General features: G+C 39.6%; 1 protein-coding gene across 4 annotated transcripts in view; it reads right to left on the bottom strand.

The window, feature by feature from the left end:
* kcnh5b (potassium voltage-gated channel, subfamily H (eag-related), member 5b) overlaps positions 1-25,666 on the bottom strand; it is a 187,471-nt gene that overhangs the window by 123,167 nt on the left and 38,638 nt on the right. For all 4 annotated transcript variants that reach the window (XM_088087523.1, XM_088087522.1, XM_088087521.1 and 1 more), the window contains 3 exons: positions 23,654-23,782; positions 11,428-11,543; positions 3,956-4,348 (listed from right to left, as the gene is read on the bottom strand). In XM_088087523.1, the coding sequence (XP_087943649.1) occupies positions 3,956-4,348; positions 11,428-11,543; positions 23,654-23,782 (638 nt within the window). The remainder of the gene's footprint in view (positions 1-3,955; positions 4,349-11,427; positions 11,544-23,653; positions 23,783-25,666) is intronic.

A 25,666-nucleotide genomic window follows, 5' to 3' on the forward strand; every position in this document is an offset into this window, starting at 1 on the left:
CAAACACATTGACTATATGGTGAAGGAAGCAAAAACAGCTGATTATTCCCTCTACAAAACCTGAAAACCGTTAACACCTGACAAAACTCATCTAATTCACAATTGAAAATCATTACCGCAATCCCATCATCATTACACTTAATTCTGTTCTTTATGCAAGCAGATTTAAATACGTCCACATGATCTTGGAATGAGGGCATTGACTTTTAAAGTGCTTCAATAATGAATTTAAAGCTCTTAAAGGTCTGCTGAAGGACCACTGGAAAGTTAGAAATTCCAATTATTCGCCACTTTCACAAGCAAACTGCCATCCATTATATCAGCCTGAATAAAAACAGAGCACCATCAATTATTAATCAGTAAACTTAATGAGCTTATTAACTAAAAACAGCACCTGCTGTTGTGTCTCATACCAGACAAACAGCCACACCAGCTGCTTTGTGCGGTTGTATGTGGACATGGTAGTGCTTCCAGCTATAGTCGTGTATGGAAACATGTTCACAACAACAATAACATGCTGATGTTTCGCAGGTACATTTTTCTAGGGCTGACCTAAATGCTTTGAAGCTTCGAAACTTCAATCGTTGCCATGGTAATCAACATCCAGATAGGTGTTTTAATGCTTTTCATTTTCACCTGTAAACCAGAAAACGCTGTTTCAGCATTCCTATTGCCAAATGCATAAAATGAGCCCTCGAAGGTATGTCGTTCTTGGAGTAGCTCTCAGGTTCGCTCAGGGACTCCAAGAACTGTTTGGTCCCAAAAGGTCCACTCTGGAAAAACTGATCGGCAGGCGCTTATTTGACAACATTGTCCCCATATCAGTGTTAACTGCTGTATGAGCACAGCTCAAAGCGGCAGCAGAGAGTTAGCCAGTGAAATACAATCACAGAAATCATATGCACTGACATGCACAGACAGCTGATACAGCTACCACAACAACTGCAAGAGAAGCTCAGATTTCAACACACACAGAGAGAGCATGACTTTATTCCCTGCTCCATTATTTAACTTTATCTTTACATTGTGGTGGCCCACATTAGAGAGACATTCACCAGAGACTGCTGCTCCTTTAAGAAGCAGAGTTGAGAATTGAAAGAGGGGGATTCTGGGAAATGAGGTTTTGTTGTTAGCGAGAGATGTCATGTGAGCTTGTTTTGGCATATGTTGTTGTCGTTTTGAAGTGAGAGTAAACAAACGCAAATACTGGTTTGGTGCTATAAAACTGCTCTGAATGCTGCTCATTCACTGATGGCATTACGAGGTCTGTGAGTTTTCAGCCAGCAGAATACAGATATAAAGCACAGTGGTGTGGTTTACTGAAGTTGCTTAAACTTGGAAAGAATGATTTAATTAAACTTCCATATTTATGTTGCAACACTTTCACAAAATTAAGAAAGTATGAGAACATTTTAAGTAAGCTAAACAATATTGTCAGATTTAACAGTACAGCTCCAGTATAAAATCTAACGATAATAAAAAAGTCGTTAGTGCTATAAAACTATTGTGAATGTTGCATATAGCTCCTTTAACCGCAGCAGTGGACTCAAATGGCCTACCTTAACATCCATCAAGATTGTGTTAAGCACATCCATAGCACCCTTGTCGTCCCGTCAACAAAACACTATTTAGTTCTCTCAAAACACATTTTGCATTTCCACATCTCTCATTCAGAAGTCCCTGCTAAAGAATGCTCTCTTGCTCCGTTGTGGCCTAACTGAACCTAAGCGACAGACTATCACACTATATCGCATTATATCGCACACTCTGCATCTGTTAAAACTGAGCTCTGTCACGTCATGTAAACAAACCACTTACCTATCAGCTGTGCTCTCAGAGACATAAACACTGAAAATGCGTGCGAGTACTTACTTCCTCATTATTCATATTCACAACAATCCTATCACAGGTAACTTATGATTTCATTGTTATATCTTCCACACTACATCATACCACCATCTCCACTTTGTGATACAAAGCTAGGTTGCTGGCATCCCACACAATATTTACAGAAACATTCAGCTCCCTGGTGATCTCCCTATAGCCAGATTCCAACTTATTGTAGCAACGCCCACATTCCCATCATGCCCAGTGCAGAATGAGTAGTTTGTAGTTATGTTTGCTGTTTTATCTTCTAAAACACAAATGTCACTATGTGTCAGTGCTCATAATGTGTCTGTTCAGGACATGATGGTTCATGATGGTTATTGTCATGTTTTTGTTAGTTTTTTAGTTGACATCATTCGTGCGTTGGCTGGAAACTGTGCAGGCAGGTAGTGTGTTTGAGACCACTCCCTTACATACTAAAATGACAGAGATAATAACTCACTTGCAGATAAAATATGTTGTCCTCATCTTATTGCAGGTGAATTTTCTCTGTTGCCATCAGGGTGTCGTTATGCATTACCTGCTTGCAAAGCAAATCGCCATTCCAAATCTTTTGTCACTACAGCAGTCAGACTTTTTAAATTCCCTGTAGGTGTTTTACACCTGTATACGGTGTGGTTTATACTGTGCATTATATTTATCACTGGTACTTTATTCTTATCCCGGTTATTAAGCTCCTGGTGCATTTGTCTGGTTGTATATTCTGAATGCTGCTATGTGCGTATTTGTTTTGTAGTCTTAACATGCTGCTCATAACTAATTGCCCTTATAAGGATTAATAAACTTGTTTGAATTTAAATTTGAATAGGGAATAATGTAAATAAACAGATTTACTTAATGATGCTCGCTTGCATTGCATGCAGTTAGAGAAGAGCAACAGTTTGACAAATCACATCCAAAATCTCTCCTATATCTGTCCTTTCAGCCACCAAACTTAATCTCAACCCTGCACATTTTCTTCCAAAGCAGTGTCAAGTAGCCTTACACGAACAAACCCTATTCTCTTTTTCAAGGACTCATTTCCACCTGCTATTATATGATCTTTTATCTGGACAATAAGATCTGATCACAAGTATTTGCATCTTGGTTTCTCAGTTCTGGGGACCATTTCGATTAGATTTGTTTTTAGAGTGAGGCCACATTGCACAGCTGTTAGTTACACCTGTGTAAGATCTGATAACAGTGAGATCCAGACCACCTCGAGATGAGGTTCGGCCAATCTGATGGCATCCTGCATGCACTCACACCTGCAGCAAATGAGTTTTTCCTGATACAAATCACATGTTAATGCCAAGTGTAAACGGGGTCAGCTGGGCCCAGCAGCTGAAAGTTGGACCAATCAGCAAAGTGCAGCAAACAGCTGACATCATCACCTCCTGAGTGCAGTAATCTACACACTGTGGATATAACATACTTAATTCTGCAGTGTCATGACCTTTTTCTTGCCTTCATTCAAACTTTGATAAATAACTTTAATTTAGCTGATCATTTAAAGGATTTACAGAACCACTGAATGAGATTATATCACAATTTAACCCTTCGAAACTTGAGCAAATTGGCTTGATTTTTCTCAAAAATCGGAACAGGGTGTCAAGCAACTTAACAGGAAATGGTCAAAAAACAGATTTGTTAAAAGTTACGAGACAATTAGCTAAAAATAAAATAAACAAGAAAAAGACCTCATGAATGTGCTAAAAATACATTGTTTTGTCTTTTCTAATTTCTAATGTATAATTTAAATAATTCTAAATATAACTGCCTGGTAATTTTTTTCACCTAGTTTTTTTTTATTAAATCTATCTAATAATCCTCCACAGCTAATTTTCAGATTGTTTCCTTGTCACCTTTTAGTAATTCTTTGCAGTTTTCAGGAAATGTCTTGCCAAGTTGCTTACATTTTCTGATATCGATTCAGGTGTTAAAGTGTTAATCCTATTGGTCACAACTGTAACTGACAAGTCTATAGCATTAACGTTTTCATTCTCGCTTAAACATTATCACCTCCATGAACACGTTACTTCAAACCACTCACAGCTGAGAAAGCACTTAAAAAAAAGACAAAGCGTACCTCATCCACGTTCTCGAAGGCATTGATGATGTCATACGGCAGGCAGGACAGCAGGTCGATGACAAACCAGGTCTTAAGGTAGTTCATGCGGATGAGCTTGGGGTCGGAGATGACCTCTCCGCCGGGCCCCACGAAGGTGGTGTGAAAGTTGAGGACAATGTCCACCAGAAAGATGACGTCCACCACGCTGTCCAGCACCAGCCACACGATGTTGTTCTGCTTGGTCTTGAAGGAGACGTTGTAGGGCACCATGATGGCCGTGTAGAAGGTGAGGATGAGGATGACCCAGTCCCAGGTGGTCTTGAAGGTACAGTAGTGGAGGATGATGTGGGGAGGCGTCTTGGGGGCCTCCTGCTTGTACTGAGGGAGGATGTCGGAGTTAAGCTGCAAAACCTGGAGACACAGACGAATAGTCTACTCAGGAAAACTGTTTATTATGTTCCCTTTTACCACTTTTGTCCCCAGAGTTAATTTAAAAAAAAAACATTATTAATATGCATTAAAAAATAATTAAAATTAAGAGTCAGAGTGTCCACCGACTGAATTCAGCATCAAAGACTCACTAGAGTCGTCTCGGTGTAACGGTTCAATCCTGCCAACTTTTAATCTAATTTTATTTACCTTTTCATGTTTACCTTATTTAATGTATTTTCATGTAGTTTGTTGAATATATTAATTGTAATTTGTAAAACTGTACCCTGCTCTTTTGAAACTGTTTCAGTTTTTTCAACTTTTACTTTCATTTCATTTTTACTGTGTATATACACTACAGTAAATTATTAGATATTATTATATTGTATAGATATTTAATTGTAAAATGTATGAATACAAATGTATGATGTGTATACATGTATTTTAATACATAATATATAATGAGAGTCTTGAGCAAAGTTTTTCCCCAAGAACTAAAATTAAACCAGTAAAAATATTAACAAAAACTTTTTAAAAAACTTATACAAAATATCAACCAGTCACATGAGCCCTTGTGGTCACTTTGAGGGTTTTGTTTTATAATTATTGTTATTACTATTTTTATGTATAAAAAAAAAGGATTTTTTTTTCATAATGCTGGTCCTTCTTTAAAATATGTGAAAACAGCTGATACTTTTTACAAATTATTCTTAAAATATATCTATTTATTTTTCACCTGTTTTCACAAATTAAAGAAAAACATTTTTCCTGTTTTCAAAGATGGGGAGAGATAAAATAAACATCTTTAAAAAATTAAATTAAAAAATAAATTATCACCAGGTCGTCTATAACAAACCGACCATTCCTGTATCTTCTTTTAAAAAACGTATACATTTCACACATATAAAGATGTTCAACAAGAAACAAAGCATTTTTTTTTAACAAATTCTATTTCGAATGCTTTCACTCATCTTCAAGACTCAACAATTTAAACTATTTCATCTTGTTTCATTTATCATGATTTCTTGCCCAGTTTTCACTCTATACAGAGATAACAAAACTGATTTATTGATTTTTTTCACACTTACTTCAGTGATGTACATGGAGAAGAGTTTGATTCATTCTGTCAATTATATTTCTAATAGTCAGTTATATTTGTAACAGAAGCTTGAGAAACAATTTTGGCATGTAAGTGCACTTTTCAAGTGTTTTGAAAAAAAAGGCAAGACACGAAAAAGAAAAAACAAAGAAGAAAGAGATTAAATTACTAAAATAGATGAAAGCAATTAAGGAAAAAGTAATCCAAAACCTACTTTATTTCTCTGTCTAGTCATTATTACCTTCTGTGGTTAGGTGTGTGTGTAGAGAGAGGGGAAAATGATGCCAGAAAAGTATATTAAAATTTGAGATGTTTTTCTCTTCTGTTTTCATCTGCATTCGTCTCTTCTGTTGCTGCGTAAAGCTCCCTGTGACAAAACTGCATAATGAATAAATCTGGCTTGAAATGAGACAGAAATGACAAACAGAAAATCAGATGAGAAGGACCGAAGAGTTGACCGAAAAGAGAAAAAAAATAACCGGTCATTACACTTTGCAGTGCAGTGATGATAACTCCTGCTGAGCTCGGCCTCCTCTGCATAACACAGACTGCATTAAATCCAACACACAGCACTTTGATTTGCTCTGCAGGCCACACACAGATCACACATCAGCCGTTCAACTCATTTTACACTAAACTGCATATTATTCTGTTTGTATCCAGCTGCTAAAGAGATGAACTGTACTATCTCCTGCAGCCCCAAATACATTATACATGATTATAAATCATACTCATTTAAGCACTTCCAGCTATTCAAAAGAAAAACAACACTAAAATATATTTAAAACAGCTACAGTATACTGAGAGGTACTTTATATGCAACTTTAATAACTAGTTCAAGTGGTGATATTGCTGTTACACAATTACTACTTATACAATAATTATAATAATGAGGATACATTTTAGTGCAACTGCAGTTATTCACACTTCTGCAACCGAGTTACTGCCTACTGCTAGTAGTACTGATGATGCTGATAATAATGAAGCTATCGCTGCTACTGTAATCAATATAGCAGCTAAATCTACAACTACAATTAAAAAAAACATCCTGCCCCATTAACTATCAGTATCGATACTAATTATAGTATTATTTGTAATACTTTTTTATTTATTTTTTGCTACTTATACTGGCTACCTCAACAAACTGCTACTACTACAACTACTTCTGATGTAGCCACTGTTAGTACTTGTATTGATGCCATTTCGTTTATCACTATTGCTACTACATCTCCTATAACTACGTGAATTTGTACTTCTGCTACTACTACAACTTCTACTTCTACGACTACTGCTAATACTGCTACTTGTACTTAATGCTACTGCTAATCATTGAAAGCCTCTGGAAACGTGGCTTGAAACAGTATATACAAAAATCAAAAATAAATGTTCACAATTATTAGAAAACCCAGTTCAAAGCAGCTCGTTTTGAGGATAATAGCATTTCTCAAGACTGTGTGGGTGTGGCAGATCACGTTTTGATCGACACCTCCTTGGATCATACTTTTGTCAACTGTCTATCGTCTCCACGACAACCACGAAGCAAAGCGTGATACAGCCCTATCTGTTCCAGCCCTCTGGCTGCACTCATAAATGAAATCTGATGCTCTAAGTTAAAATGAGAGAGCTGTTGTTCGAAAGCCACAGAGCGCTCTATTTCTTCATGAAATAACAACAGTTATGTTCATGACGCATTCACGGCCATATCCACAAAATTTTGGCTTCATTTTTGTACAGTGGGAGGAAGTGGAGATGAGTTATCCATCTTTAAATGCAGTCATTGCTGTTAACAAATTAATGGTGCTTGTAAAACTGTCGTATAACAACAACATCAGGTGGGACTGCTGTTGAGTGATAGTAATTGCACTACTGCCACTCACTTTCACACTTGTACTGCTGCTCCTTTGGTGCCACCACAGCGTCTTGCATTTCTAATGCTGCATACCACTGTTGCCACAACCACACATACTTCTTTAGTACTGCTTACATCACTTCTAATGCTACCACTAGTACAATTACAGAAGTTAACTATAATAGGCCTAGTATTAATGGGAGTAAATCTATCAATATGACAAAGTTATAACCACAAATACCAATAAACAGCAGTATATTTTCATCACAGTCTGAGGAGTTAGCCTCAGTTAGCCCCATTTATCCTCACAGTGGGACTCAGTGTGATGTTAAGTAACAGGGCGGGCCGGCAGAGCTGAGGATCAAGAGCCAACTTCATAACGGAGGAGCCGCATCTCATCTACTCCTCATCACCAGAGCTGCCAATTAAACAGCCCGCGGTCAAGAGCTGCGCCGCCGTTCAAAAATTAGACTGCCAATTAGCAGCCCAGCAGCTTTGTGGGGGGAAGAAAACTCTGCTTATGTGACACTCGACAGTGTCCTCGACAGAAGACGCCAGCTGTGCCTTTCAGGCTGCGGAGCATATGCATCACCTGCGATATCTATTGAGCGCACTCAGGACGTTACGCAACCCTCTCCCATCCAGCGCCAAGCTGAGTTTTAGCTTGTAACTTATTTTGCCTTTTTCTCCTTCCTGCCAACATCTCTGCTTTCTTGTCTTTACATTCTCCTCTTCCTTCCCTCCACATTTCTTTCTCTTACATCCTTCTGTCCTTCTTTACTTTACACAACCTCCCTCTCTTCTCCTTCCTTTCCTAACTTATTATCTCTAACTCCTCCCCACCCCAATCTTCCCCTCCTTCCTACACAACATGCCTTCCCTTTCAAAGAGCCAAAATTAAACTTCACCTTCTGTTCTAGAAGTAAGAAAAACATATATTCTTAATCGCCTTGACTTTTATAATAATGCAGATCACCAAAAATCCAACTTTGGAACGGCTCACTCCAAAGCATGTTGTGTGGCTCTCTCAATATTTCCCATAAGCCTCAGAACATCCCACTTTAAGCTGTGATTATAGTGGAGTTATCATAACAGTGAGTTTTTGTTTGGTAAATATTCTTCGCATCAATATCCAAGTCATATTTACAACTGAGAAATACAGATTTATTTCCAAACTCTGTGCTGAATAACTCAGAAGTGCCTGAAGACCAAAATAAACACCTCACCTCAGACAAAGTCCACTTTTCAGCGTGACTAAAGTCAAATTTAATGGATATAGTCCTATACTGCAAATGCACTGTATTTTTTAAAATGAGAATCTTTGCCATTTTTAACCTCCATCCTATAAGAAGTCTATATGGAATTCAAAGTCACTAACTTGACAGGAAAGGGATCTAACATTAAAGTATAACCCCCACCTTTATCATCATTTATAAGCAGTAAAAAAAACATCAGGCCAGGATGTATTATTACAGGAGGAACGGCCGTCCCTGGCTGCTTAGCAGTGAATATCTCTGCGGTACAGTACTCAGACATCTTGGACATAACATCAAAGGTGTTACTCCTTCAGCCTCTGTTGATAGGGTTCATTTTTGAATGTTTTAAACTAAAATTATTCTCAAATCTTACATATTGCTCCTTAAGAATATCCATAAAGTTGGTGGACCTACAAGACAGACTTTTTAAATGAATTATCTAAATTGAGGCATCAGAAACTAAGATATTTTGATTTTTAGTCCTGAGTATGGGACATCTGTCATTACACACACCCCCAAATACTTCGTCCAAACCTCAAACCTCCAGTTTGTATGCAGACTTTCTAGTAAATGTTTGAAGTCTCAAGTTCCAGCAGGTTACCACTCCCGTCTTTCCCTCCTTCCACTCTGCCTTCCTTCCTTCCTTATTACATCCATCTGTTTGCATCCCTCCTGTTCCTCGTCGCTTCCCTCCCCCCTACATAATTTTATCTTACTTCCTTATTTAATTCATTACTTCCCCTTTCCTCTCTTATTCACCGACCCCTCTTTGCCCTTTGATTTTTTACCCCTGCTCTCTCATTTCGCTGCATCTCTCCTGCTTTTCCATTTCATCCTCCCCCTTCCTCCCCTTTTTGACTTTCCATCCTCTCATCACTCATCCCCTTTAAACAGCCCTGGAAGTAACATTTTTGCTAAAAATGCACACCGCTTCTCGCCTCATGTGCTAAGCAGGAATGAAACTCAAACAGATTCTGATTAAGGCGATACACCTCACTCAAACCTTCATGAATAAAACAGGTGGGTGCACTCTGGCACAAAAAGAAAAACACGAGCCATCTTCTCCCTACCCCGAAATCCATTTTCTAAATTTCCAGCAGCAGTCACAATCATTCAGAGTGCCCACAGCACCCTGCTTCTGTCGCCACGCCCACCATGAAATATTAATGACACCCGCAGTCCACAGGAGCGCAGCGCTCCCGGGAAGAGAAAGCACCGCTCGCTGTGTCAAACATCTGCAGTTCCAGGGAAGTTGGCATGTGCGTGTGAGTGGAGGGAGGGCAGAGTAGGATGGATGCACTGAGGGCGTGGTTGTGTGTGACAGAGCACAATGTGCCTGCATGGCTGTGTCCGTTTATTAATGCATGCATCTGTGTGGCTGCCTTAACTTGGCATTAGTAAATATTTTGAATGCAGCATTTAATGTTTTATATGAGGATTTATCTGTGCAGAAATAATGATAAGAGCAGTGAGCTGCTACAGTGGTGTATTTGCTGTGTGTGTGCAGGCCTGCAGCAGCGCTAACTCCCAGATTAGCTGTTGAGTTTTTTAGCGTATTGAAGAGGCTTTTCCTTAAGATCAATATTTATTTTGTTTTTTTGTACCCATTTAATAAAAAAGCACAATTTTGGTAAAATGTTTGTCACCTCCAGGATTACTTCTTACCTTTTCGGAGAGGCAAATGAAACTTGTGCTCAATGGGAGACTGAGATTAAGCAGCTAATCATTCAGTGGCTAGACAGGAAGTGACATCAGGACTACAGCTATCAATAATACTTTTTTTCCACAAAAATTAAACATGCATGCATGCATGTTTTTTAAAGCCTCTGGGAACCAAAACCACATAAAAAAGGTTCTTAATATATAATGTAGGGTTTTACATGCATATAAAAAGACGTGGTAATGTAACGTTATATGTGCAGCACACAGTGTTTGTGTGTGTTACCTGGTTTTTGCCAGTGTTAAACAAATCAACGTTAGAATGTGGCAAATGGGAAAGAAATAAAATAAGAATAAAGTTAATAACATGGCACTAGAGTAAGCTAACCCTACACTGTCGTGACTTATCATTGCAGTCATAGTTTCGATAACAAATGTTTGCATCTCAGCTTGTGTCGCATGTGCTACATTATGCTAACTGTGTCTAAAGTAATATCAAGAACAAAGCATCTTGTAAACTCGCCATTCTATGACAGGGACACGTGTTACTTTGAAAATCTTCTGATTCTGAAAGTTTACGGGGTGCGTTTGGACTCATTCTGATTGCGGGAGCGCACTCTGGCACAAACTGGGCGTCCAGAGCGCGGCACTCTGGGAGTGTCACAGCGCACTCTGGGCACTCTGTGTGGGGAGGCAAAGCAGCAAAGCGCCAGACAGAGGGCATGTGTAATAATCTTAACTGTTTGTGAATTCATGGAGAAACTGATTGCTCCGTGGCTTTGAACAACGGCTCTCTCTTTTTAGTGTAGAGCGTCAGATTTACGAACGCAGCCAGAGTCAGAGGGCTGGAACAGATTGGGCCGCACCACGGCGACTCTGCTTTGCTCCATGGTTGTCATGGAGACGAGACAGTTAACAAATCAAAACGTGATCTGCCACACCCACACACCCTAAAAATGAGCTGTTTTCTAATATTTGGGAACATTTACTTTCACTCAGATTTCTGTAGAAACTTAATGAGACACTCAGCATTGACATAATAAGTGCTTTCTTACTATTTAAAGCCACGTTTCCAGAGGCTGTAATATATCTTGAAGACTGCTTCAGCGCTACAGCAAAGAACAGAATGACCTTGATATCATGTATGAAGTGTATACGACTAAGCATGTACAGTGTGTGTAAGTCTGCACGTGCTCACCTCGGCCAGTCTGGACTGTTTATGGCTGACTTCATGTTTGTCTATGGGTGTCAGCTTCGGCAGCTGGTTGCGGTTGTTGGTGAGCGCCCGTGTCAGCCGTGCAAACTTGGTCCATCCTGCAGGAGTGAGACATGAAACCCAGCTTAGATCACATTCATCACAACTTAACAAGATTTTAGGATGCATGTCAACTGCACACAATCAGCACCCACTGTTGATACGGTTCCCAGTTCACAACTCCAATGGGGACATACTGGAGTTTCAAAATATTCCCACAGCTTCCATTTGTACTTGCCACAAGAGGCCTGTTAAGATCTGTTTTTCCCAGTTGGTGGTCTATATTTACAATAAACCAAGCGTGATGTGAACGCAGCTCAAACCCTGGTTTCATGGCAAACACCCTGCAGAAAGTGTCCTTGAACATGACTGAATCTCCACCAGCTGCAGGGTGTTTGATGTGCTCTGACCTTCGTGTAGAGGCAGGAGATGAAGGAGAATTTCTCCTTGAGGGGATCAATATCACAAGAACTACACATTTAGCATATGTTTGTCTTGTGAATATGAGAGCTGAGGGGGGAGAGCTGCTGTCTGTGGGTACAATTTGATCTTCAAACCATGGACAATTCATTCGAGCCATGTCACAGTGAGGTTAGTGCGTTTACCTCTTATCTGGCTGGCTGAGAAGCCGAGGACAATATCGGCAGACAGCCTGTCGCTCATGAGGCTGCGCCTTTAAATATACATAACTTTGGGACTTAATAAAATCCATGCAGGTAAGTTACTAGTAAAAGTAAAACAATAAACACCCCTTGTACAGTTGTCATGACTGCTAAAATTAGCTAAAGAGACCAAAAATGTTTTCTTTTTACCAGGCTGTAAATATGTTTATTTCCGCTGTACATTTGGGCATTTAGGCATTTATTTGGGCTTTAAGAAACTTATCTAGTCAATGAATTACATAAAGTAGTGTTCAGCTTAATGTCAAAGAAGGATCAATTTGGGTGCAGATCTACCTGTCAAAAGGTTCACGCTACACCAGTTATATAAACTCATACTGAATAACTTTAAGTGGTGTTTACGTCACAATCACAGTTTTAATCTGGTGGACGTAGAAGAAGAAAAAACCACAGAAGTAGAAGATGACGATAAAGAACAAAAACAAGGAGAACAAGCGGAAAGAACAAGAAGACAAATAAGGCCAAGGACAAGAAGGAACAAAAAAAGGAAAAGAAAATGAAGAAGAGGTTAAAAACATTTGAAATATTAAAAATGAGAGATTAACTGTAGATGTTTATAGAAGAGGTGTGATGAATGACTGGTGTGGGGAAACAGCTGTGGAGTCAGTTTTGGCATAAAAGTAGTTGAGCCATTAATGGCATTTGCGGCAGCAGTATTAAAAACCTCTTTTTTACTATAACTCTTTGGCAGTTTTCTATTTTTTTATAATAATGACAAACTTTAAGTAAGTTGCGAAGTATAATTAAAATATAATGAAAATATCAGATGTCACTTGAAATGATTGCGTTGCGTTCTGCCTCTAAGCTCTAAATGCAATTAAAACGATGTCCTTTAAATGCGATTTCCTTTATGGTATTACTGAAAGATTTCAACTTATTATCAACTACCCAATGTCGTGAGCTGTCAGTAAATACTCAGCTGCCATCAAGTAAAGACACATATGGCAGGATAATGCCAGTCAAAATAACACTAGATCGTCTGTGAGCAGACACACTCACCGCTCTGTCATTCAGAGCTGCTGATGGAATTAAAATTAAGAAGCTTGCTGAAGCCTTTGAAACCTGGATCAGCATCAGGTTTTTGGGCTGCCTTCAAATGCCTTTCATAAGCATTTAAACATTTGAACTCTCAGCAAATTGGTTGACTTCTTTTAAAAAATGGGGAGAAAAGGCAATGGACAACTTGTCAAGAAATGTCTCACAAATTGCAAGAAATTAGTGACGTTGACAAGAAAAATGACCTGAAAAAAAAGAGAATTATAAGAAAATTGCCCAAAACTAGAAAAAACAAAATGGAAAACGATATACATTTTCTATTTAGTAATTATTTTATTATGATTTTAGCATTTTGCAGGTTATTTGCTTGATTTTTTTTCTTTTAATTTCCTTTTTTTTCTTTCTTTTCCTTTTCTTTGTTGATTTCCAGATAACTTCCTTTTAACTTTTATTAACATCTTGCTGATTTTTGGTGACATCTTGTTAAGTTGCTTTCTGTCCTCTTATATTTTTGAAAGAAATCAGGCCAATTTGTTCTGGATTCAAAGTGTTGAAGCTTTATAAAGACAGATACGTTATATTTCAGTGTAACATTGTTGCCTTCTGGATCAGAACCTGTATATACTCAGTTATATATTGTGTTCCTGAACAATATTCCTGTATTTTAGTCTATTTTTCTTGTAATTTTAGCTTGCATGTGACCTTTTTATTTGTCATCTTTAAGCCAGTGATTAATACACTCATATTTTGCTGGCCTATAAGCATTTTATCATACTGTTTTTGAAAAGGGCTACTTGCTTAAAGCTAATTATAAATGCATTGGGAATGCATAGCAAGCATTATGAAAAATTACTGTTTGAGCCAAAGTTGTGCTTCATCCATTACTGTTTATCACCAAAATCTGCGCTCCAGAATTTATTATCATATAAAAACCATTATTGCTTGTTCAGTGTCTGTCTTTCCAAAATAATAAAGGCCTGTCCAGTAGTGGTCATTTTCTGGCAAGCAGTTTTCAGAGGACGGGTTCTCCTACTGTACTGCTCTAAAAATAAAATCAAATGTTTGAAAGGGCATAGAGTAGCACAACAGAGGCACACCACATACAGTAGTCACACATCATGATCGACCTGACCCTTTGAAGGGACCATTACAAGTAAAAAGTGGACTTTGAAATAGCTTTTAACCCTCAGGTCTCCAGCTGCCTGAACACACCCGCCCTTTCATTTCAGCCATTCACCCCTATGTGCAGCAGTGTGAGAGAAACCACACACAGCGCTGCACTGAGACCCATATAGGATAAATATCAACAGAATATGTTACTCCGTGTCGCAATCACTCGACTCCCCTCAAGGAAAACTGCTGTATTGGCTTTTGTGTAGCTTACTATACATCTTTGGTTGTAGAGGCACTTCTTTTATGGGATTTTCTATATGCTAATACATTAAATTGGCTCTATGTCGCTGTAGGTAATAAGTGTAGGTGCTCTTACCCAAAGTGGAGCTTTTTTCAGTTTTTGTCCTGGAGGAAAATTGCTGCAGTAGATCTTGTATAACATAATTTATATTGTACAGTATATTGTTGGCTGCTGAAAGCATTGCTTTAGATGCCTCTGGGCTTTTTGTGAAGATATCTGTCTCTTAAATAAGATGTATGGGGAGAGGGAGGAAGTTTCCATGCTCTCAAGAGATATGCTTAAGAACAAAACTACTGCAACTTAACACGACTTAACATTTTGAGAAGCTTTTGAGTGTTTTCAGAGCTAAATTTCACATAAAAAGGGTATTTTTCTTTACCCGAAAGCTTTTATCTGACTGATGTAGTTACTAGTTATTTTACAGACTTGAATTTTACATTTAAACAAGAGAAAAGTTGAAACACATATTGCGTCCACTGAGTAAAATATTCTATGTGCTATATCATAGGCAACTGGACTTGCTTGGGGTTCTTGAGGATGATTCACTTTTCATCCGAGTAGTTTCTTTACTTTTTGAGAACACCGCACGGATGAGAGGCAAAACATTTTCAAGAAACAGTTGTCTGCGATATAGCACATAGAGTTCCCCTACCATGGATGACTGAAAATCTTCACCAAATTATTGCATAATCTATCCATGAATTCGATCGGTAATCAGTTCAACATTTAATCAACATTTACTCAAATGTGCCAAATTTTGCGGAAATCCCTCCAGATGTTCTTGAAATATCCCATCCAATTCAAATGAACATTTTGACAAATTTTAGGAAATTCCCTCAAGGCCTTCTTAAGATTTTGTGTTCAGGACAATGAGACTGTAACAAGGTCACAGTGACCTTTGATAACCAAATTCTAATCAGTTCCTCCTTGACTCGAAAAGGCAGTTTGTGCTAAATTTGAAGGAAATCCCTCGAGGTTTTCAGGAGATGTCTTGTTCACACGAGTGAAACAAATGACGTCACAGAGAAGTTCACCTTTGACCACCCAATTCTTACTTCTTCATCATTTAGTCAGTGTGGTGGAGTAAAGTGGACGTTTGTTCCGAATTTGTAGAAAAAGATGCCTAAAGAAAGACCCCAAACTGTGTCTTGGGCACCCTTAGGTCTATAATACTTAAAAATATATAAATTCAGGTATAAGTATTAAACAAGCGTGCCTTGATACATGTAGCTCACCTTGTTTTACTCTGTAATAAAACCATTGAAATATTGATCTGGTCCAGGCTAAAACAAACAGAGAAGCCAATAAACTCCCTGAATCCCATCTGTAACAGAAGCAATTCACAGAAGTTACATTACATTACCCGACCAAGAAAATTTATTTGTAAAAGCCCTGCATCTGTTGTTGTGCCTGCAAATTCAACTTTTCATTTATATAATGTAGAAGTGCTGTTTCTTCATTTTTAAGGCAGAAAGGCTGACTGCAAATGCTTGTTCACTTCTGCTGAAGCAGAAATTTGACTGCAGGACTTTTATTTGCACTGGCATATATCCATCACTGCATTGCTCCATTTACTTAAGCAAAGGTCTTAAGTGCTTTCTCCATATTGCCTATACAGTAGCAGAGGTTGCATTGAATTGTGTGCATGCATTATAGAGTACCATGCCCTGATGTGTTTGAAAATAACAGCGAACAATTGGCTTGAAAAGTAAAGCCAGAGCCACTTTCATCATGAAGAAAAATGGAGGAATTTGTCTTGGTGGCGCTCATGTAAATACATACTGACAGCCTACAGGCTCCCACTGTACATACTGACACAGGAGGACAAAAGAACCTCACAGAGAGCACCAGGTGAAACTGCAGAGTAAATAGGACCATTGATAGTAATGCTGCTGCTACGGTTCCCATCAGGAATGCAACACTGCCTGATTTATCAGACTAGAGCACAATGTAAGTGGAAATTTTGAAAAAAAAAATTGAAAAGGCCTGTGCTAAAAATAACAGGGACGCAGATCTGGTGCACGCACCACCAAAGTGAATTCTGAAATGAGATTTTGATCAGTGGTTCCACACCGAGGACAGCTGGCACTGAATTTACAAAGTGGATTGTCCTCAAAGAGACAGACAGACACATGTAGGACACCTGATCAGCACGCAAAAACTGCCCATTTTGAGCAGCTTTCTTTAACATCTAGTGGTTCAGGGTGGAAGTGGAAAAATCAAGCTTGGATATTTGGGAGTCAGAGAGTTCAATGTGTCACTGAGGTTATCACATGAGCACACATGTTTGGTTGAATTAACTTCACAACACCTGTGAGGTCCAGATACATTAACACAGCATGCAAAATGTTAATTTACAAGTGTGTTGCTGAGAGATAACAGTGTTGTTCTTTTTAAACAAAAATGATGTTTGGGATCTAAAGCTGCGTTTGAACCTGTTTGGTACAATTTGTTTTGATTCATTGACATACAATATGGGATAAAATATTCTTAGCCAAGTATTTTATTCAGTGACTAGGAATGTAGCTACTAAGATTGCACAGTATTGATTTTTTGCAGACAAGCCAGTATTTTCCAATTCATTTTGGACTATTAATGCTGCCAATACCAAAAACTGCAGACATTTTTCCCACATGATTGCATTGAACATTAAGTCTGTCGTCGTAGTGGCCCACTGGCAGACATAAAATACAATGCTTTTCAAAATGTACACGTTCACTGGGTGAAATAAGAAAACTACTGTAAATGCATGCTATTCAATGCACACCAGGTGGCCGAAGTGCTGCCTTGAGACATTCTGCATATCAAGATCTTAAAAGATCCAGCAGATCTCTTTGAGTCGTCCTTTCACTACCTCGGTCATGTTGTTCCTCTGACCTGGAGGATACCAGGCGAAGATACGATGGCTGAGTTCCTGCGTGATCTCAATCAGTGCTTCAGCCCAGATGCATTTAACAAAGGTTGCATCTAAAACATGCCATATTTATTTTTATGAAGCATTTTCAACAAAACTGCAAAATCCATCCAAACCTAGCAGTCATATATGATGCTCCCTCTGAACCTACCCAGACAGTAACCACAACCAGGGCAAATTAGACCTATTTCAACTAATTAAAGACATGAAATTAAAATATCACCTTATCAGCCCCTTCTTCTAGGCAGAAATGTTCATTTCAGATTGATGCCATCTGCCGGTAATGATGATGTGATGATATTATGTTGCATCACCAGTAGCTACCATTTAATACCCCTTTTTGCAACAAAATTAGTGCAAATATTAGAGTTTTTTAAACACGGGAAAAAACATTTAAAATGCAATGTATTCCGTGTGAGGGGATGAGAATACACAGAAAATGAAATCATTTTTTTTCCTCTAGTTGGTGGCCAGCCACAACTTACCAATGTGGAGTGTGATTTAATGGGGGAAATTTTCAGTATGACTTCTATTGTAAAAAGTCACAGTGGAGCCTAGATGGACTTGAACTAAATTGGACAATGGATCTGTTTTTTGGTTTAAGCCAAAAAGGAAAGATTCATTCACCAAATAATTTCTGCCTCTCTGTCTGATGCATCTTGTTGATGGAAATGTTCTGTCACAGGCAGCCAAAGATGTCTTGGCCCAAAGCAGGCTAAAAAACAAGCAAGCCAGAGGCCCATTTTACATTTGATTTGCAAGCAAATTATAGCAGCATCAAATTTCAAAAATGCAGAATGAGTCTAGGAGGCTCTCACATGATGCTGAATGGGTTGCAAGTGTGGGCGTTTGTTTTGATTGGTGCAAGCTGCTAAATTTGTCTTGAAAATGTGATAAAACAGCCCCCTGGTGGGTGAACTAGTGATCTATGAACCAAGTGCCAAGACTAGCTTAAGTGTTGGTCTAATTCTGGGGGGCAACACTGGCCTGCAGCCTGCTCAAGTGGCAAAATAATAGGGCAAAATCATTTTCTAATCTATCTAATCCTCAATAACCAGGTTCAAGACTTCCATCATAAAACTACTCAGTAGTTTTCTGGTGTATACAGTGTGGAACAATCTTTGAACTACAACTCTACTGAGTAAAATCATAGATTTTGCAAGTTAAATATTTTGGGCTCGACGCCTGAGGCACCGGTGTTTTTCCAACAGCACTCGTCACTCATTCTGATCAGCTGTCGACATGAAATGATGTTTCGCCTGAGGCTGAGGCAACTGCCATCTGTGAAGCTTTTACAGGTGCTGACAAAGCAAACTGTTGACACTGCCACTCTGAAAGGAAACAACAACATGATGTTCATCAACAGTTTTTCATTTGCCGCAATGCTCCAATTCACACGTTTGCTCCTGCCACATGTTTGGCTTTGCTCCTCTTTGTTTTCCTTCTAGCATGCACACAACAAATTTTATTCAATCTAAAATGTTCTGAAATCAATAAAGGCTCCCGTCAAATCTGAATCAAGGAAAGATGATGGAAACGATTTAGTGTATCCTCTTTATGATGAAAACTGCCCGTTGACTCACTCCACGTGCAAACCTATAAACGTGCTTACAGCCGTGCAGAATGCCAAGCACATTAAGAATAGTAAAATTATCAGTAATTTTCGGGCAAAACAGGGGCGTGAACACAAAGGGTCACAGGGTGCATTTCATACTTTTAAAATCTATTTCAAGCCAAGGATTGAGATCTTTAGCAGATCTCTCTCCCACTCAGCTGATGCTGACGTGCTGTGGCGTGCTGAGCCGGCGGAGCAGCCGGAGAAGAAGCTGAGAGGAAAGTTTGCAGCACGAGCGAACTCAGCTGCCAGTGCCTGCAGCAGTAAATCTCCCTTCCACGCAGCCTCTCCCACCCCTCCGATCACTGGGTGGTTTAAACGGCAGCCCACAATACGCTGGTCTGTGACACAGCAGGCGAACGATGCATCCTTACTGCGGCCTCTAAAAAGCCGTACTGTACTGACATACACCAGAGTGTATTCAACATAACAGGTAGCATGTCAGTCAAACCCCAAACAGCAAAGACCAGCCTTGTTGCCAACGTGATTTCGTTTTAAGAGGTCTCTCCATTACTGGGTATATGACAACAATAAAGAGCCATCTGTTTAACAGCTCAGTATATATTTCATTTTCACCACTATTTCATTTCAGACTGTCTGAGAATTTCACAATAAAAGAATCAGGGGCCACACTGAGAATTGAAACAACTCTTAATAATATGTGACCTTTTAAACTGACCACAAAATGACTGGTTGCAGAAATAAGGCTTATGTAGGGGAATTTGCAAGACATCTGGGACCTTATCTTACACCTTGAGCAGAGTGCAACACTCATAGTCAGTTTTAGAGCGATGCAGTTGCCATTTTTATGCCCAGCGCCCACATTGTGTAAGTAGCAAATGTGCCTGCACTCATCTGTGCAGCCATGGGCATGTAGTTCTTAAAATAAGGTGCGGTCAGGTGCATTGTTAGGGTTTTCCTATTTTGAGGCAACAGAAAGCAACTGTGCCACTGAGAATCTGTGACTCTTGAGAAATCCTGCTGATAATGGATCTCAAAACCTCTTCAGAAGCCTCCCCAAATTTGTGGATGCTCACTGCCAAGAAAACAACAACTGGACTGCATGTATTTGCTGCCTAAAAGGTAAGTAAGCCTCAGATAGTGACATTACACAGGTGAAAGCGTGTAATTCCAAAAGAATGAATGCAACGTGTTTTGTTGCAAGCTTACAAAGTAATATTTCTGATTTATTTCAGTGTTTCTCACAGAATTGGTTTCTGTGTTATAATAGGGGGGAGATATGGACTCATTAATAAGGAAAGATATAAAAGGACATGCAGTAAAATGTAAACGTAGCAGAGAGCAGAGCAGAGCTGCTGTCTGACTCCCCATTAAGAGAGATGTTATGCACATTTACACACAAAGAGCAGCTTAACTTCACTGATTATTTTAGGAGCTAAAAGTAAAGTTTCCTTGGTCACGTTTATAACTGCAGTGAAATATCCCACAATAATTCCCGCACCGACATTACTGCTCCTATTGTTTTACCCTCGGCAAAATGATGCATTTGCTGAATATGCTGATGTAAAAAGCATCAACTACAGGTGCGCCTAGCTTTAAAAAAAAAAAAAGGGACACTCTAGCACACCCAAAACACACCTATGATTAACTAAATACTAACCCAACCCAACCCAACCACAACCCCTCTGCCCCTTGCAACTCACTTTGCACTCAGATTATGCTCCCTTTAACTTGCAAAAGTGGAGTTGAACAGGCCTGAAAGGCCCTTGCACCATAGCCTTTAGATAATTTATATAGGCACCTTTAAGGTCATGGAGTGGCTTTTGTGCTGTTACTTTGACTTAACTGTGGCTGACAGACCTCTGGTAGTTTTTTCAAATCACAGAGGATCACAGAAGAAAATCTGAAGTTTGTCACATCATCAGCAGAAGCAGCAGCTAACTGAAAAAGACGTCAACACACTGATGTGACAATGTTAGGTCCACTCAAGCTCTAAGTGCATGTTGAGCCCATGTTGTTTACGTATCGGCGAGCACACATGATAAATGAATAAACAAACTGCGCAACAACTCTGAGCAGGTCTCTGCAGCAGGGGCGATGGAGGGGGGTAATTCACTGCGTGTGAGCACGCGTGTTTACATACTGTTTGTGTGTGCGTGAAAGGGGGGAAGGGTGAAGGGTGAGGGATCCTTGTCAAAGGGCAAAGACACCCGCTCAGCAGCGCCAACAACAACTCCCGGGGCAAGAAGCTGACACTGTGCATCAGTCAGGGTGCAGAGGACAGCACCGCCACCCACATCTCCTGTGATTCCTGACAGCATCCCAGCCTCCTCAAACGCAACCTGACAGCTCGAGACGTTCCCACATCGCAGGGAAACAAGACTTGACTCGCTCTTTTTTATCCAGCTGTGGCTTGGAATGAAATAAAGAGTGTAGTAAAAAAAGATTTGCAGCGAGGAAAAATGTTCAGAGACTTCTCAGTGGGAAAGAAAGGACAGGAGAGGAAGAAGGGTGAGAAGGAGGAGGAAGAGGAAAAGATGAAGGGGCACAAGGAGGAAGAAAGAGAAAAGGGGTTAGAAAGAAGGAGGGAGAGGAGGACAACAAGTGAGACAAATTAAAAGATAAAGGAGCAGATAAAGAGCACTGAGGACAGGAGTGTAAAGAGTTCCAACAAGAATAGAAGAAAAAAGAAGGACGGGATGATACAGAGTCAGAGCATGAAAATATCAGGGAGGAGGAAAATGAGTGAGAGAAGAAGACAGAAAACCAGAGGAGCATGCACTAAATAAAACAGGAGGTGGAGGACAAGAGAGGAATGTAAAGGAAAAATAAGCTGAGAGAAGAGAAGATAAAGAGAAGGGTGAGGAAAGCCACTGAGGCACGAGGCTAAGGGCCCTGACACACCAGACCGACTGTCGGCTGTTGGTCAATGTTGCGTTGTCAGTGAGCGTCTGTCATTGTTGTTTTTGCTGTATATCCCACACTGTTGACACTAGTCAAGTCCAGTCAGCGCTTGTCAGCGATTTTTCGTCTGATTCGGCATGCTGAATCCCCGGCAAAGTCTGCAGAGCCCGTTGTTGAGAGAAATCACTCTGATTGGCATTTCAGCTCAGTGACAAGAAGAGATAAGGAAGTGAGGTAAGCAAAAAAACAACTGAAATCAAGACAGGTATGAGATTGAAATAAACTTGTTATTTTAGGTAAAACATTATTATTATTATTATTATTATTATTATTATTATTATTATTATTATTAATAATAATATTATATTATATTTTTAGCCATTTAGCTCTTGTAATGGTTTGTGTTATTGTTCCCCAGCGCACAGTTAATATCGTTTGGTCTTTCAACACTGGGTTTTGTCAGACCCTTCTCATTCCAAAGTCATCAAATAATGCCACTTTGTCAGTGATTTTAGCACACAATACCACCCCTAAAACCTACTTTTCACAGCAGTATGATAACGCTGCCAGAGGAAATAGTTGGAAGGACCCTATAGGGCCAGCAGGAGGGTGGTGGATGGGTCCAACAAACCCTGGACTTTCACCTGGGAGCCTGGTGTTTGATTCCTGTGTGAATGTTGAGTCAAAACCATGATGGTTATTAAAACTTAACCATTCATCCCGTGTGTCCTCTAGTTTCTCATTTAAATGAAAAATACAGGGTACTGCCTCCTGCTGGTATGAAGAGTTATTTCCTCTTATGCAGGTGCAGAACGTACAAGCTTAACGCCTGTTGGCTGTAGTTTTTGCAGTGTCTTCTAGGGCAACTTTTAGGCCAAGGCTAAGGTGACGTGACACGATGCAACAGTCAACCTCAGTCACCACTAGTTCTTCCATGTTAGTTTGGTGTGTCTGAGTCTACAGCCATGTTGGTAGCTCTGCACAGTTATACTTTGGCACAGCTGTGCTTCTAACCATGTTCACTATCTTATCTATGTTAGCACTTTGGCATGCCAAAGTACAGCTACAACTAGAGGGAGAAGATGATGAAAAAAACAAGAGGAGAAAATGAAGACAGAGAGGAAGGTAAAGGTGAAGACTGAGAATAACATCAAACAGAGTGAGGAGAACAGGCCAGAAAAATTACAGAGTACACAAAGAAGGAGGGGGAGAATAAAAAGCCAGAGACTGAAAACATCAGGGAGGGAGACAACGATAGAAGAACAAGAGTTTGGTGGAGGAGGATGAAACATAATTTTACGTCCCGTCAGATGCCAACTGGCATTACATTATGCAGCCATGTACTCATTTGGTTCCCACTCACAAATTTTGTCATATGTCATCCCCCGTTACTGCTCCTCTCCTGTAAATCTTTACTGTGCACTAAAAAAGACACCATGAAAATCATCTCCTTAGGTGGCACGGTACACTAAGCTGCACATCATGTACTCAGAACATCCGTCAAAGACCTGTGGTCCCACATCATGTCTTCATCCTTTTAAAATTCTACTGTGAATTATCTAATAATAAAACACACATAGCTCAAAAATAATCTTAAAAAAAAAAACAGTGTGTCATTTGTGGGAAGATGCTTTTGAGAAGCTCCTCGTAGTAACAGCACCTGCCTGCCGCAGTGAAACACTCACCTTTAGTGGTTTCATCTTCAATAGGCTGCTTGAAGAGCGTAATGTCCTTAAAAGTGCAGAGGAACAAGACCACCTTGTCGTTCTCGTTCCTGATGGGAGCCACTTGCATGTAGAACCAAACTGGACTTCCTGTGGAGACATCAGAAAATCTAAGCTGTGTTCTCCTAAAAAGGTCTGTAGATAAGATTTTTTGGATTGTTTAGTCTATGTACAGTGTGAGAAAACAGTGCAAAAAGCCCATCAAATCACCCACAGCCCAATATGACGTCTTTAAGTGCATGATTTTAAGGAGCATGAAGGTCCCTATACGGCGGGCAGAAGGGGCAGGATGGATCCAACAACCTCAGTGTTTGCTTCCTGTCTGTATGTGACGGATTTTCTTCGACACCTTACTATGTGCCTTCTTCTCCTAATTCTAACCATCCGTCCCAGCATGTGTGTTTGTTGAAGTCCCGGCATTGGTTGCCATGTGCTTTGGTTGACTGAAAATAACGATGCCCAGTGTATCCCACCACGTGCATCATGGTAGCGGCAACCTGGAACGTCAATAGGACACGCAGAAGGATACATAGAGCATAATATGTAGATGCGCAAGTCTACTGCAAAGCAGCAACATGCGATGACACGGGATGAGAACTTGTTAGAATTGCTCGATTTTCCAAAGTGCTGTGAGTAATGGAAAGACTAGAAAGACGCTATACAAAAGTCTGTTTACAATTCTTCTGGGAGTGAAAACCTTCTTAAATCCTTTGTGCATTGCATTGATTGACAATAGTGTCCGTGGACAGCAGAATATTTATATTTTGAGTATACTTTATTTTGTCAAGTTTCCAGTATAAGCACACTACGTTCTCAAAATCTGCTGAAAATTACTGTGCAGTTTGGAACTCAACACACTATAAGTATCCGATTTAACAAGAATCATAAACTGTAGAAAGGAGCACTTCCTGGACTCAAAAAAGACTGTTTGAGGTGCTCTTTGGCATGGCATTCAAAAATTGACAGCTAGAGAGAGTAGAGAAAAACAAGAAAAACTCCAAGGCACTCTCTTCAAACAATTACAATGCCTTTAATATCACGGCATGGTCATGCAAACCTTTAAAAACAAACTTCGACCTGTTTCGGCATCAAGCCTTCATCAGGAAGTCAAGCATTAGACTTTTGCTTGACTTCATGATGAAGGCTGATGAGGGCTGTTTTTCTTTAACAAGAATCATGTTCAGTAAATGAACTGTTAGGGGACATTTTAAGATGAACATAATGAAAAATGAGTCATTTCATTTTGTATTACAGATCCTTCGGTGTGTTCAGTACCAGTAACAGCCAAGTACGTCACCTGATGTACCAAATAATCTTCATAAGGAACAATTTGATCCTTCTACTCTCCTCACTGTCCGCATGCATTACGTTGATTTGTTCTGCTGTTTAAAGTACCAATATTCAAACAGATGTGGTTTAAAAACCTAATGTTAAGGTCACTTTTAGGGAACTCGCTGTTCTTCCTGAACGAGGTTTCCGTGTATTTATTACCTCCTCACACACTCTTAGGGGAGCCAAAGTTCAACAAAGTTGCACACACCTTATTGCCATAATTTCTGTGGATACGAGTAGTTCATAGTCATCATCCATCTCATTTATAACCAGCGTCCATAAGAGCCCTGTTCTCCTGATTTGTCAGCAAATTTGAGCCATTTTAAAATTGATCTTTCGTTTTTTACTGTGTCTCCCTCCCCCGCCTCACATTTTGCTCTCGTAGGTGATCACTCTCAGGAGACAGGAACATTTGGGACTATTTTTGTCTGCACACTTTGTCCATTGTGCTCCTCACAAACACTGCTGATCAGCAATTTACTGCTCAAACTACTGCTGCTCTGTCACACTGGACAGAGGAATATATTCTTCTACTCAAGTTGACCTGTTGAAGTTATATTTTTATGTTTCATTTCACTTTTTCATTTCCCCATAAAGGTTTCATCTGACCTCCATACATCCATCCATCCATTATCTGGCATT

Source organism: Plectropomus leopardus, chromosome 14, assembly GCF_026936395.1.
Source record: "Plectropomus leopardus strain MGB_pleo_1.0 chromosome 14, ASM2693639v1, whole genome shotgun sequence".
Classification (NCBI taxonomy): domain Eukaryota; kingdom Metazoa; phylum Chordata; class Actinopteri; order Perciformes; family Serranidae; genus Plectropomus; species Plectropomus leopardus.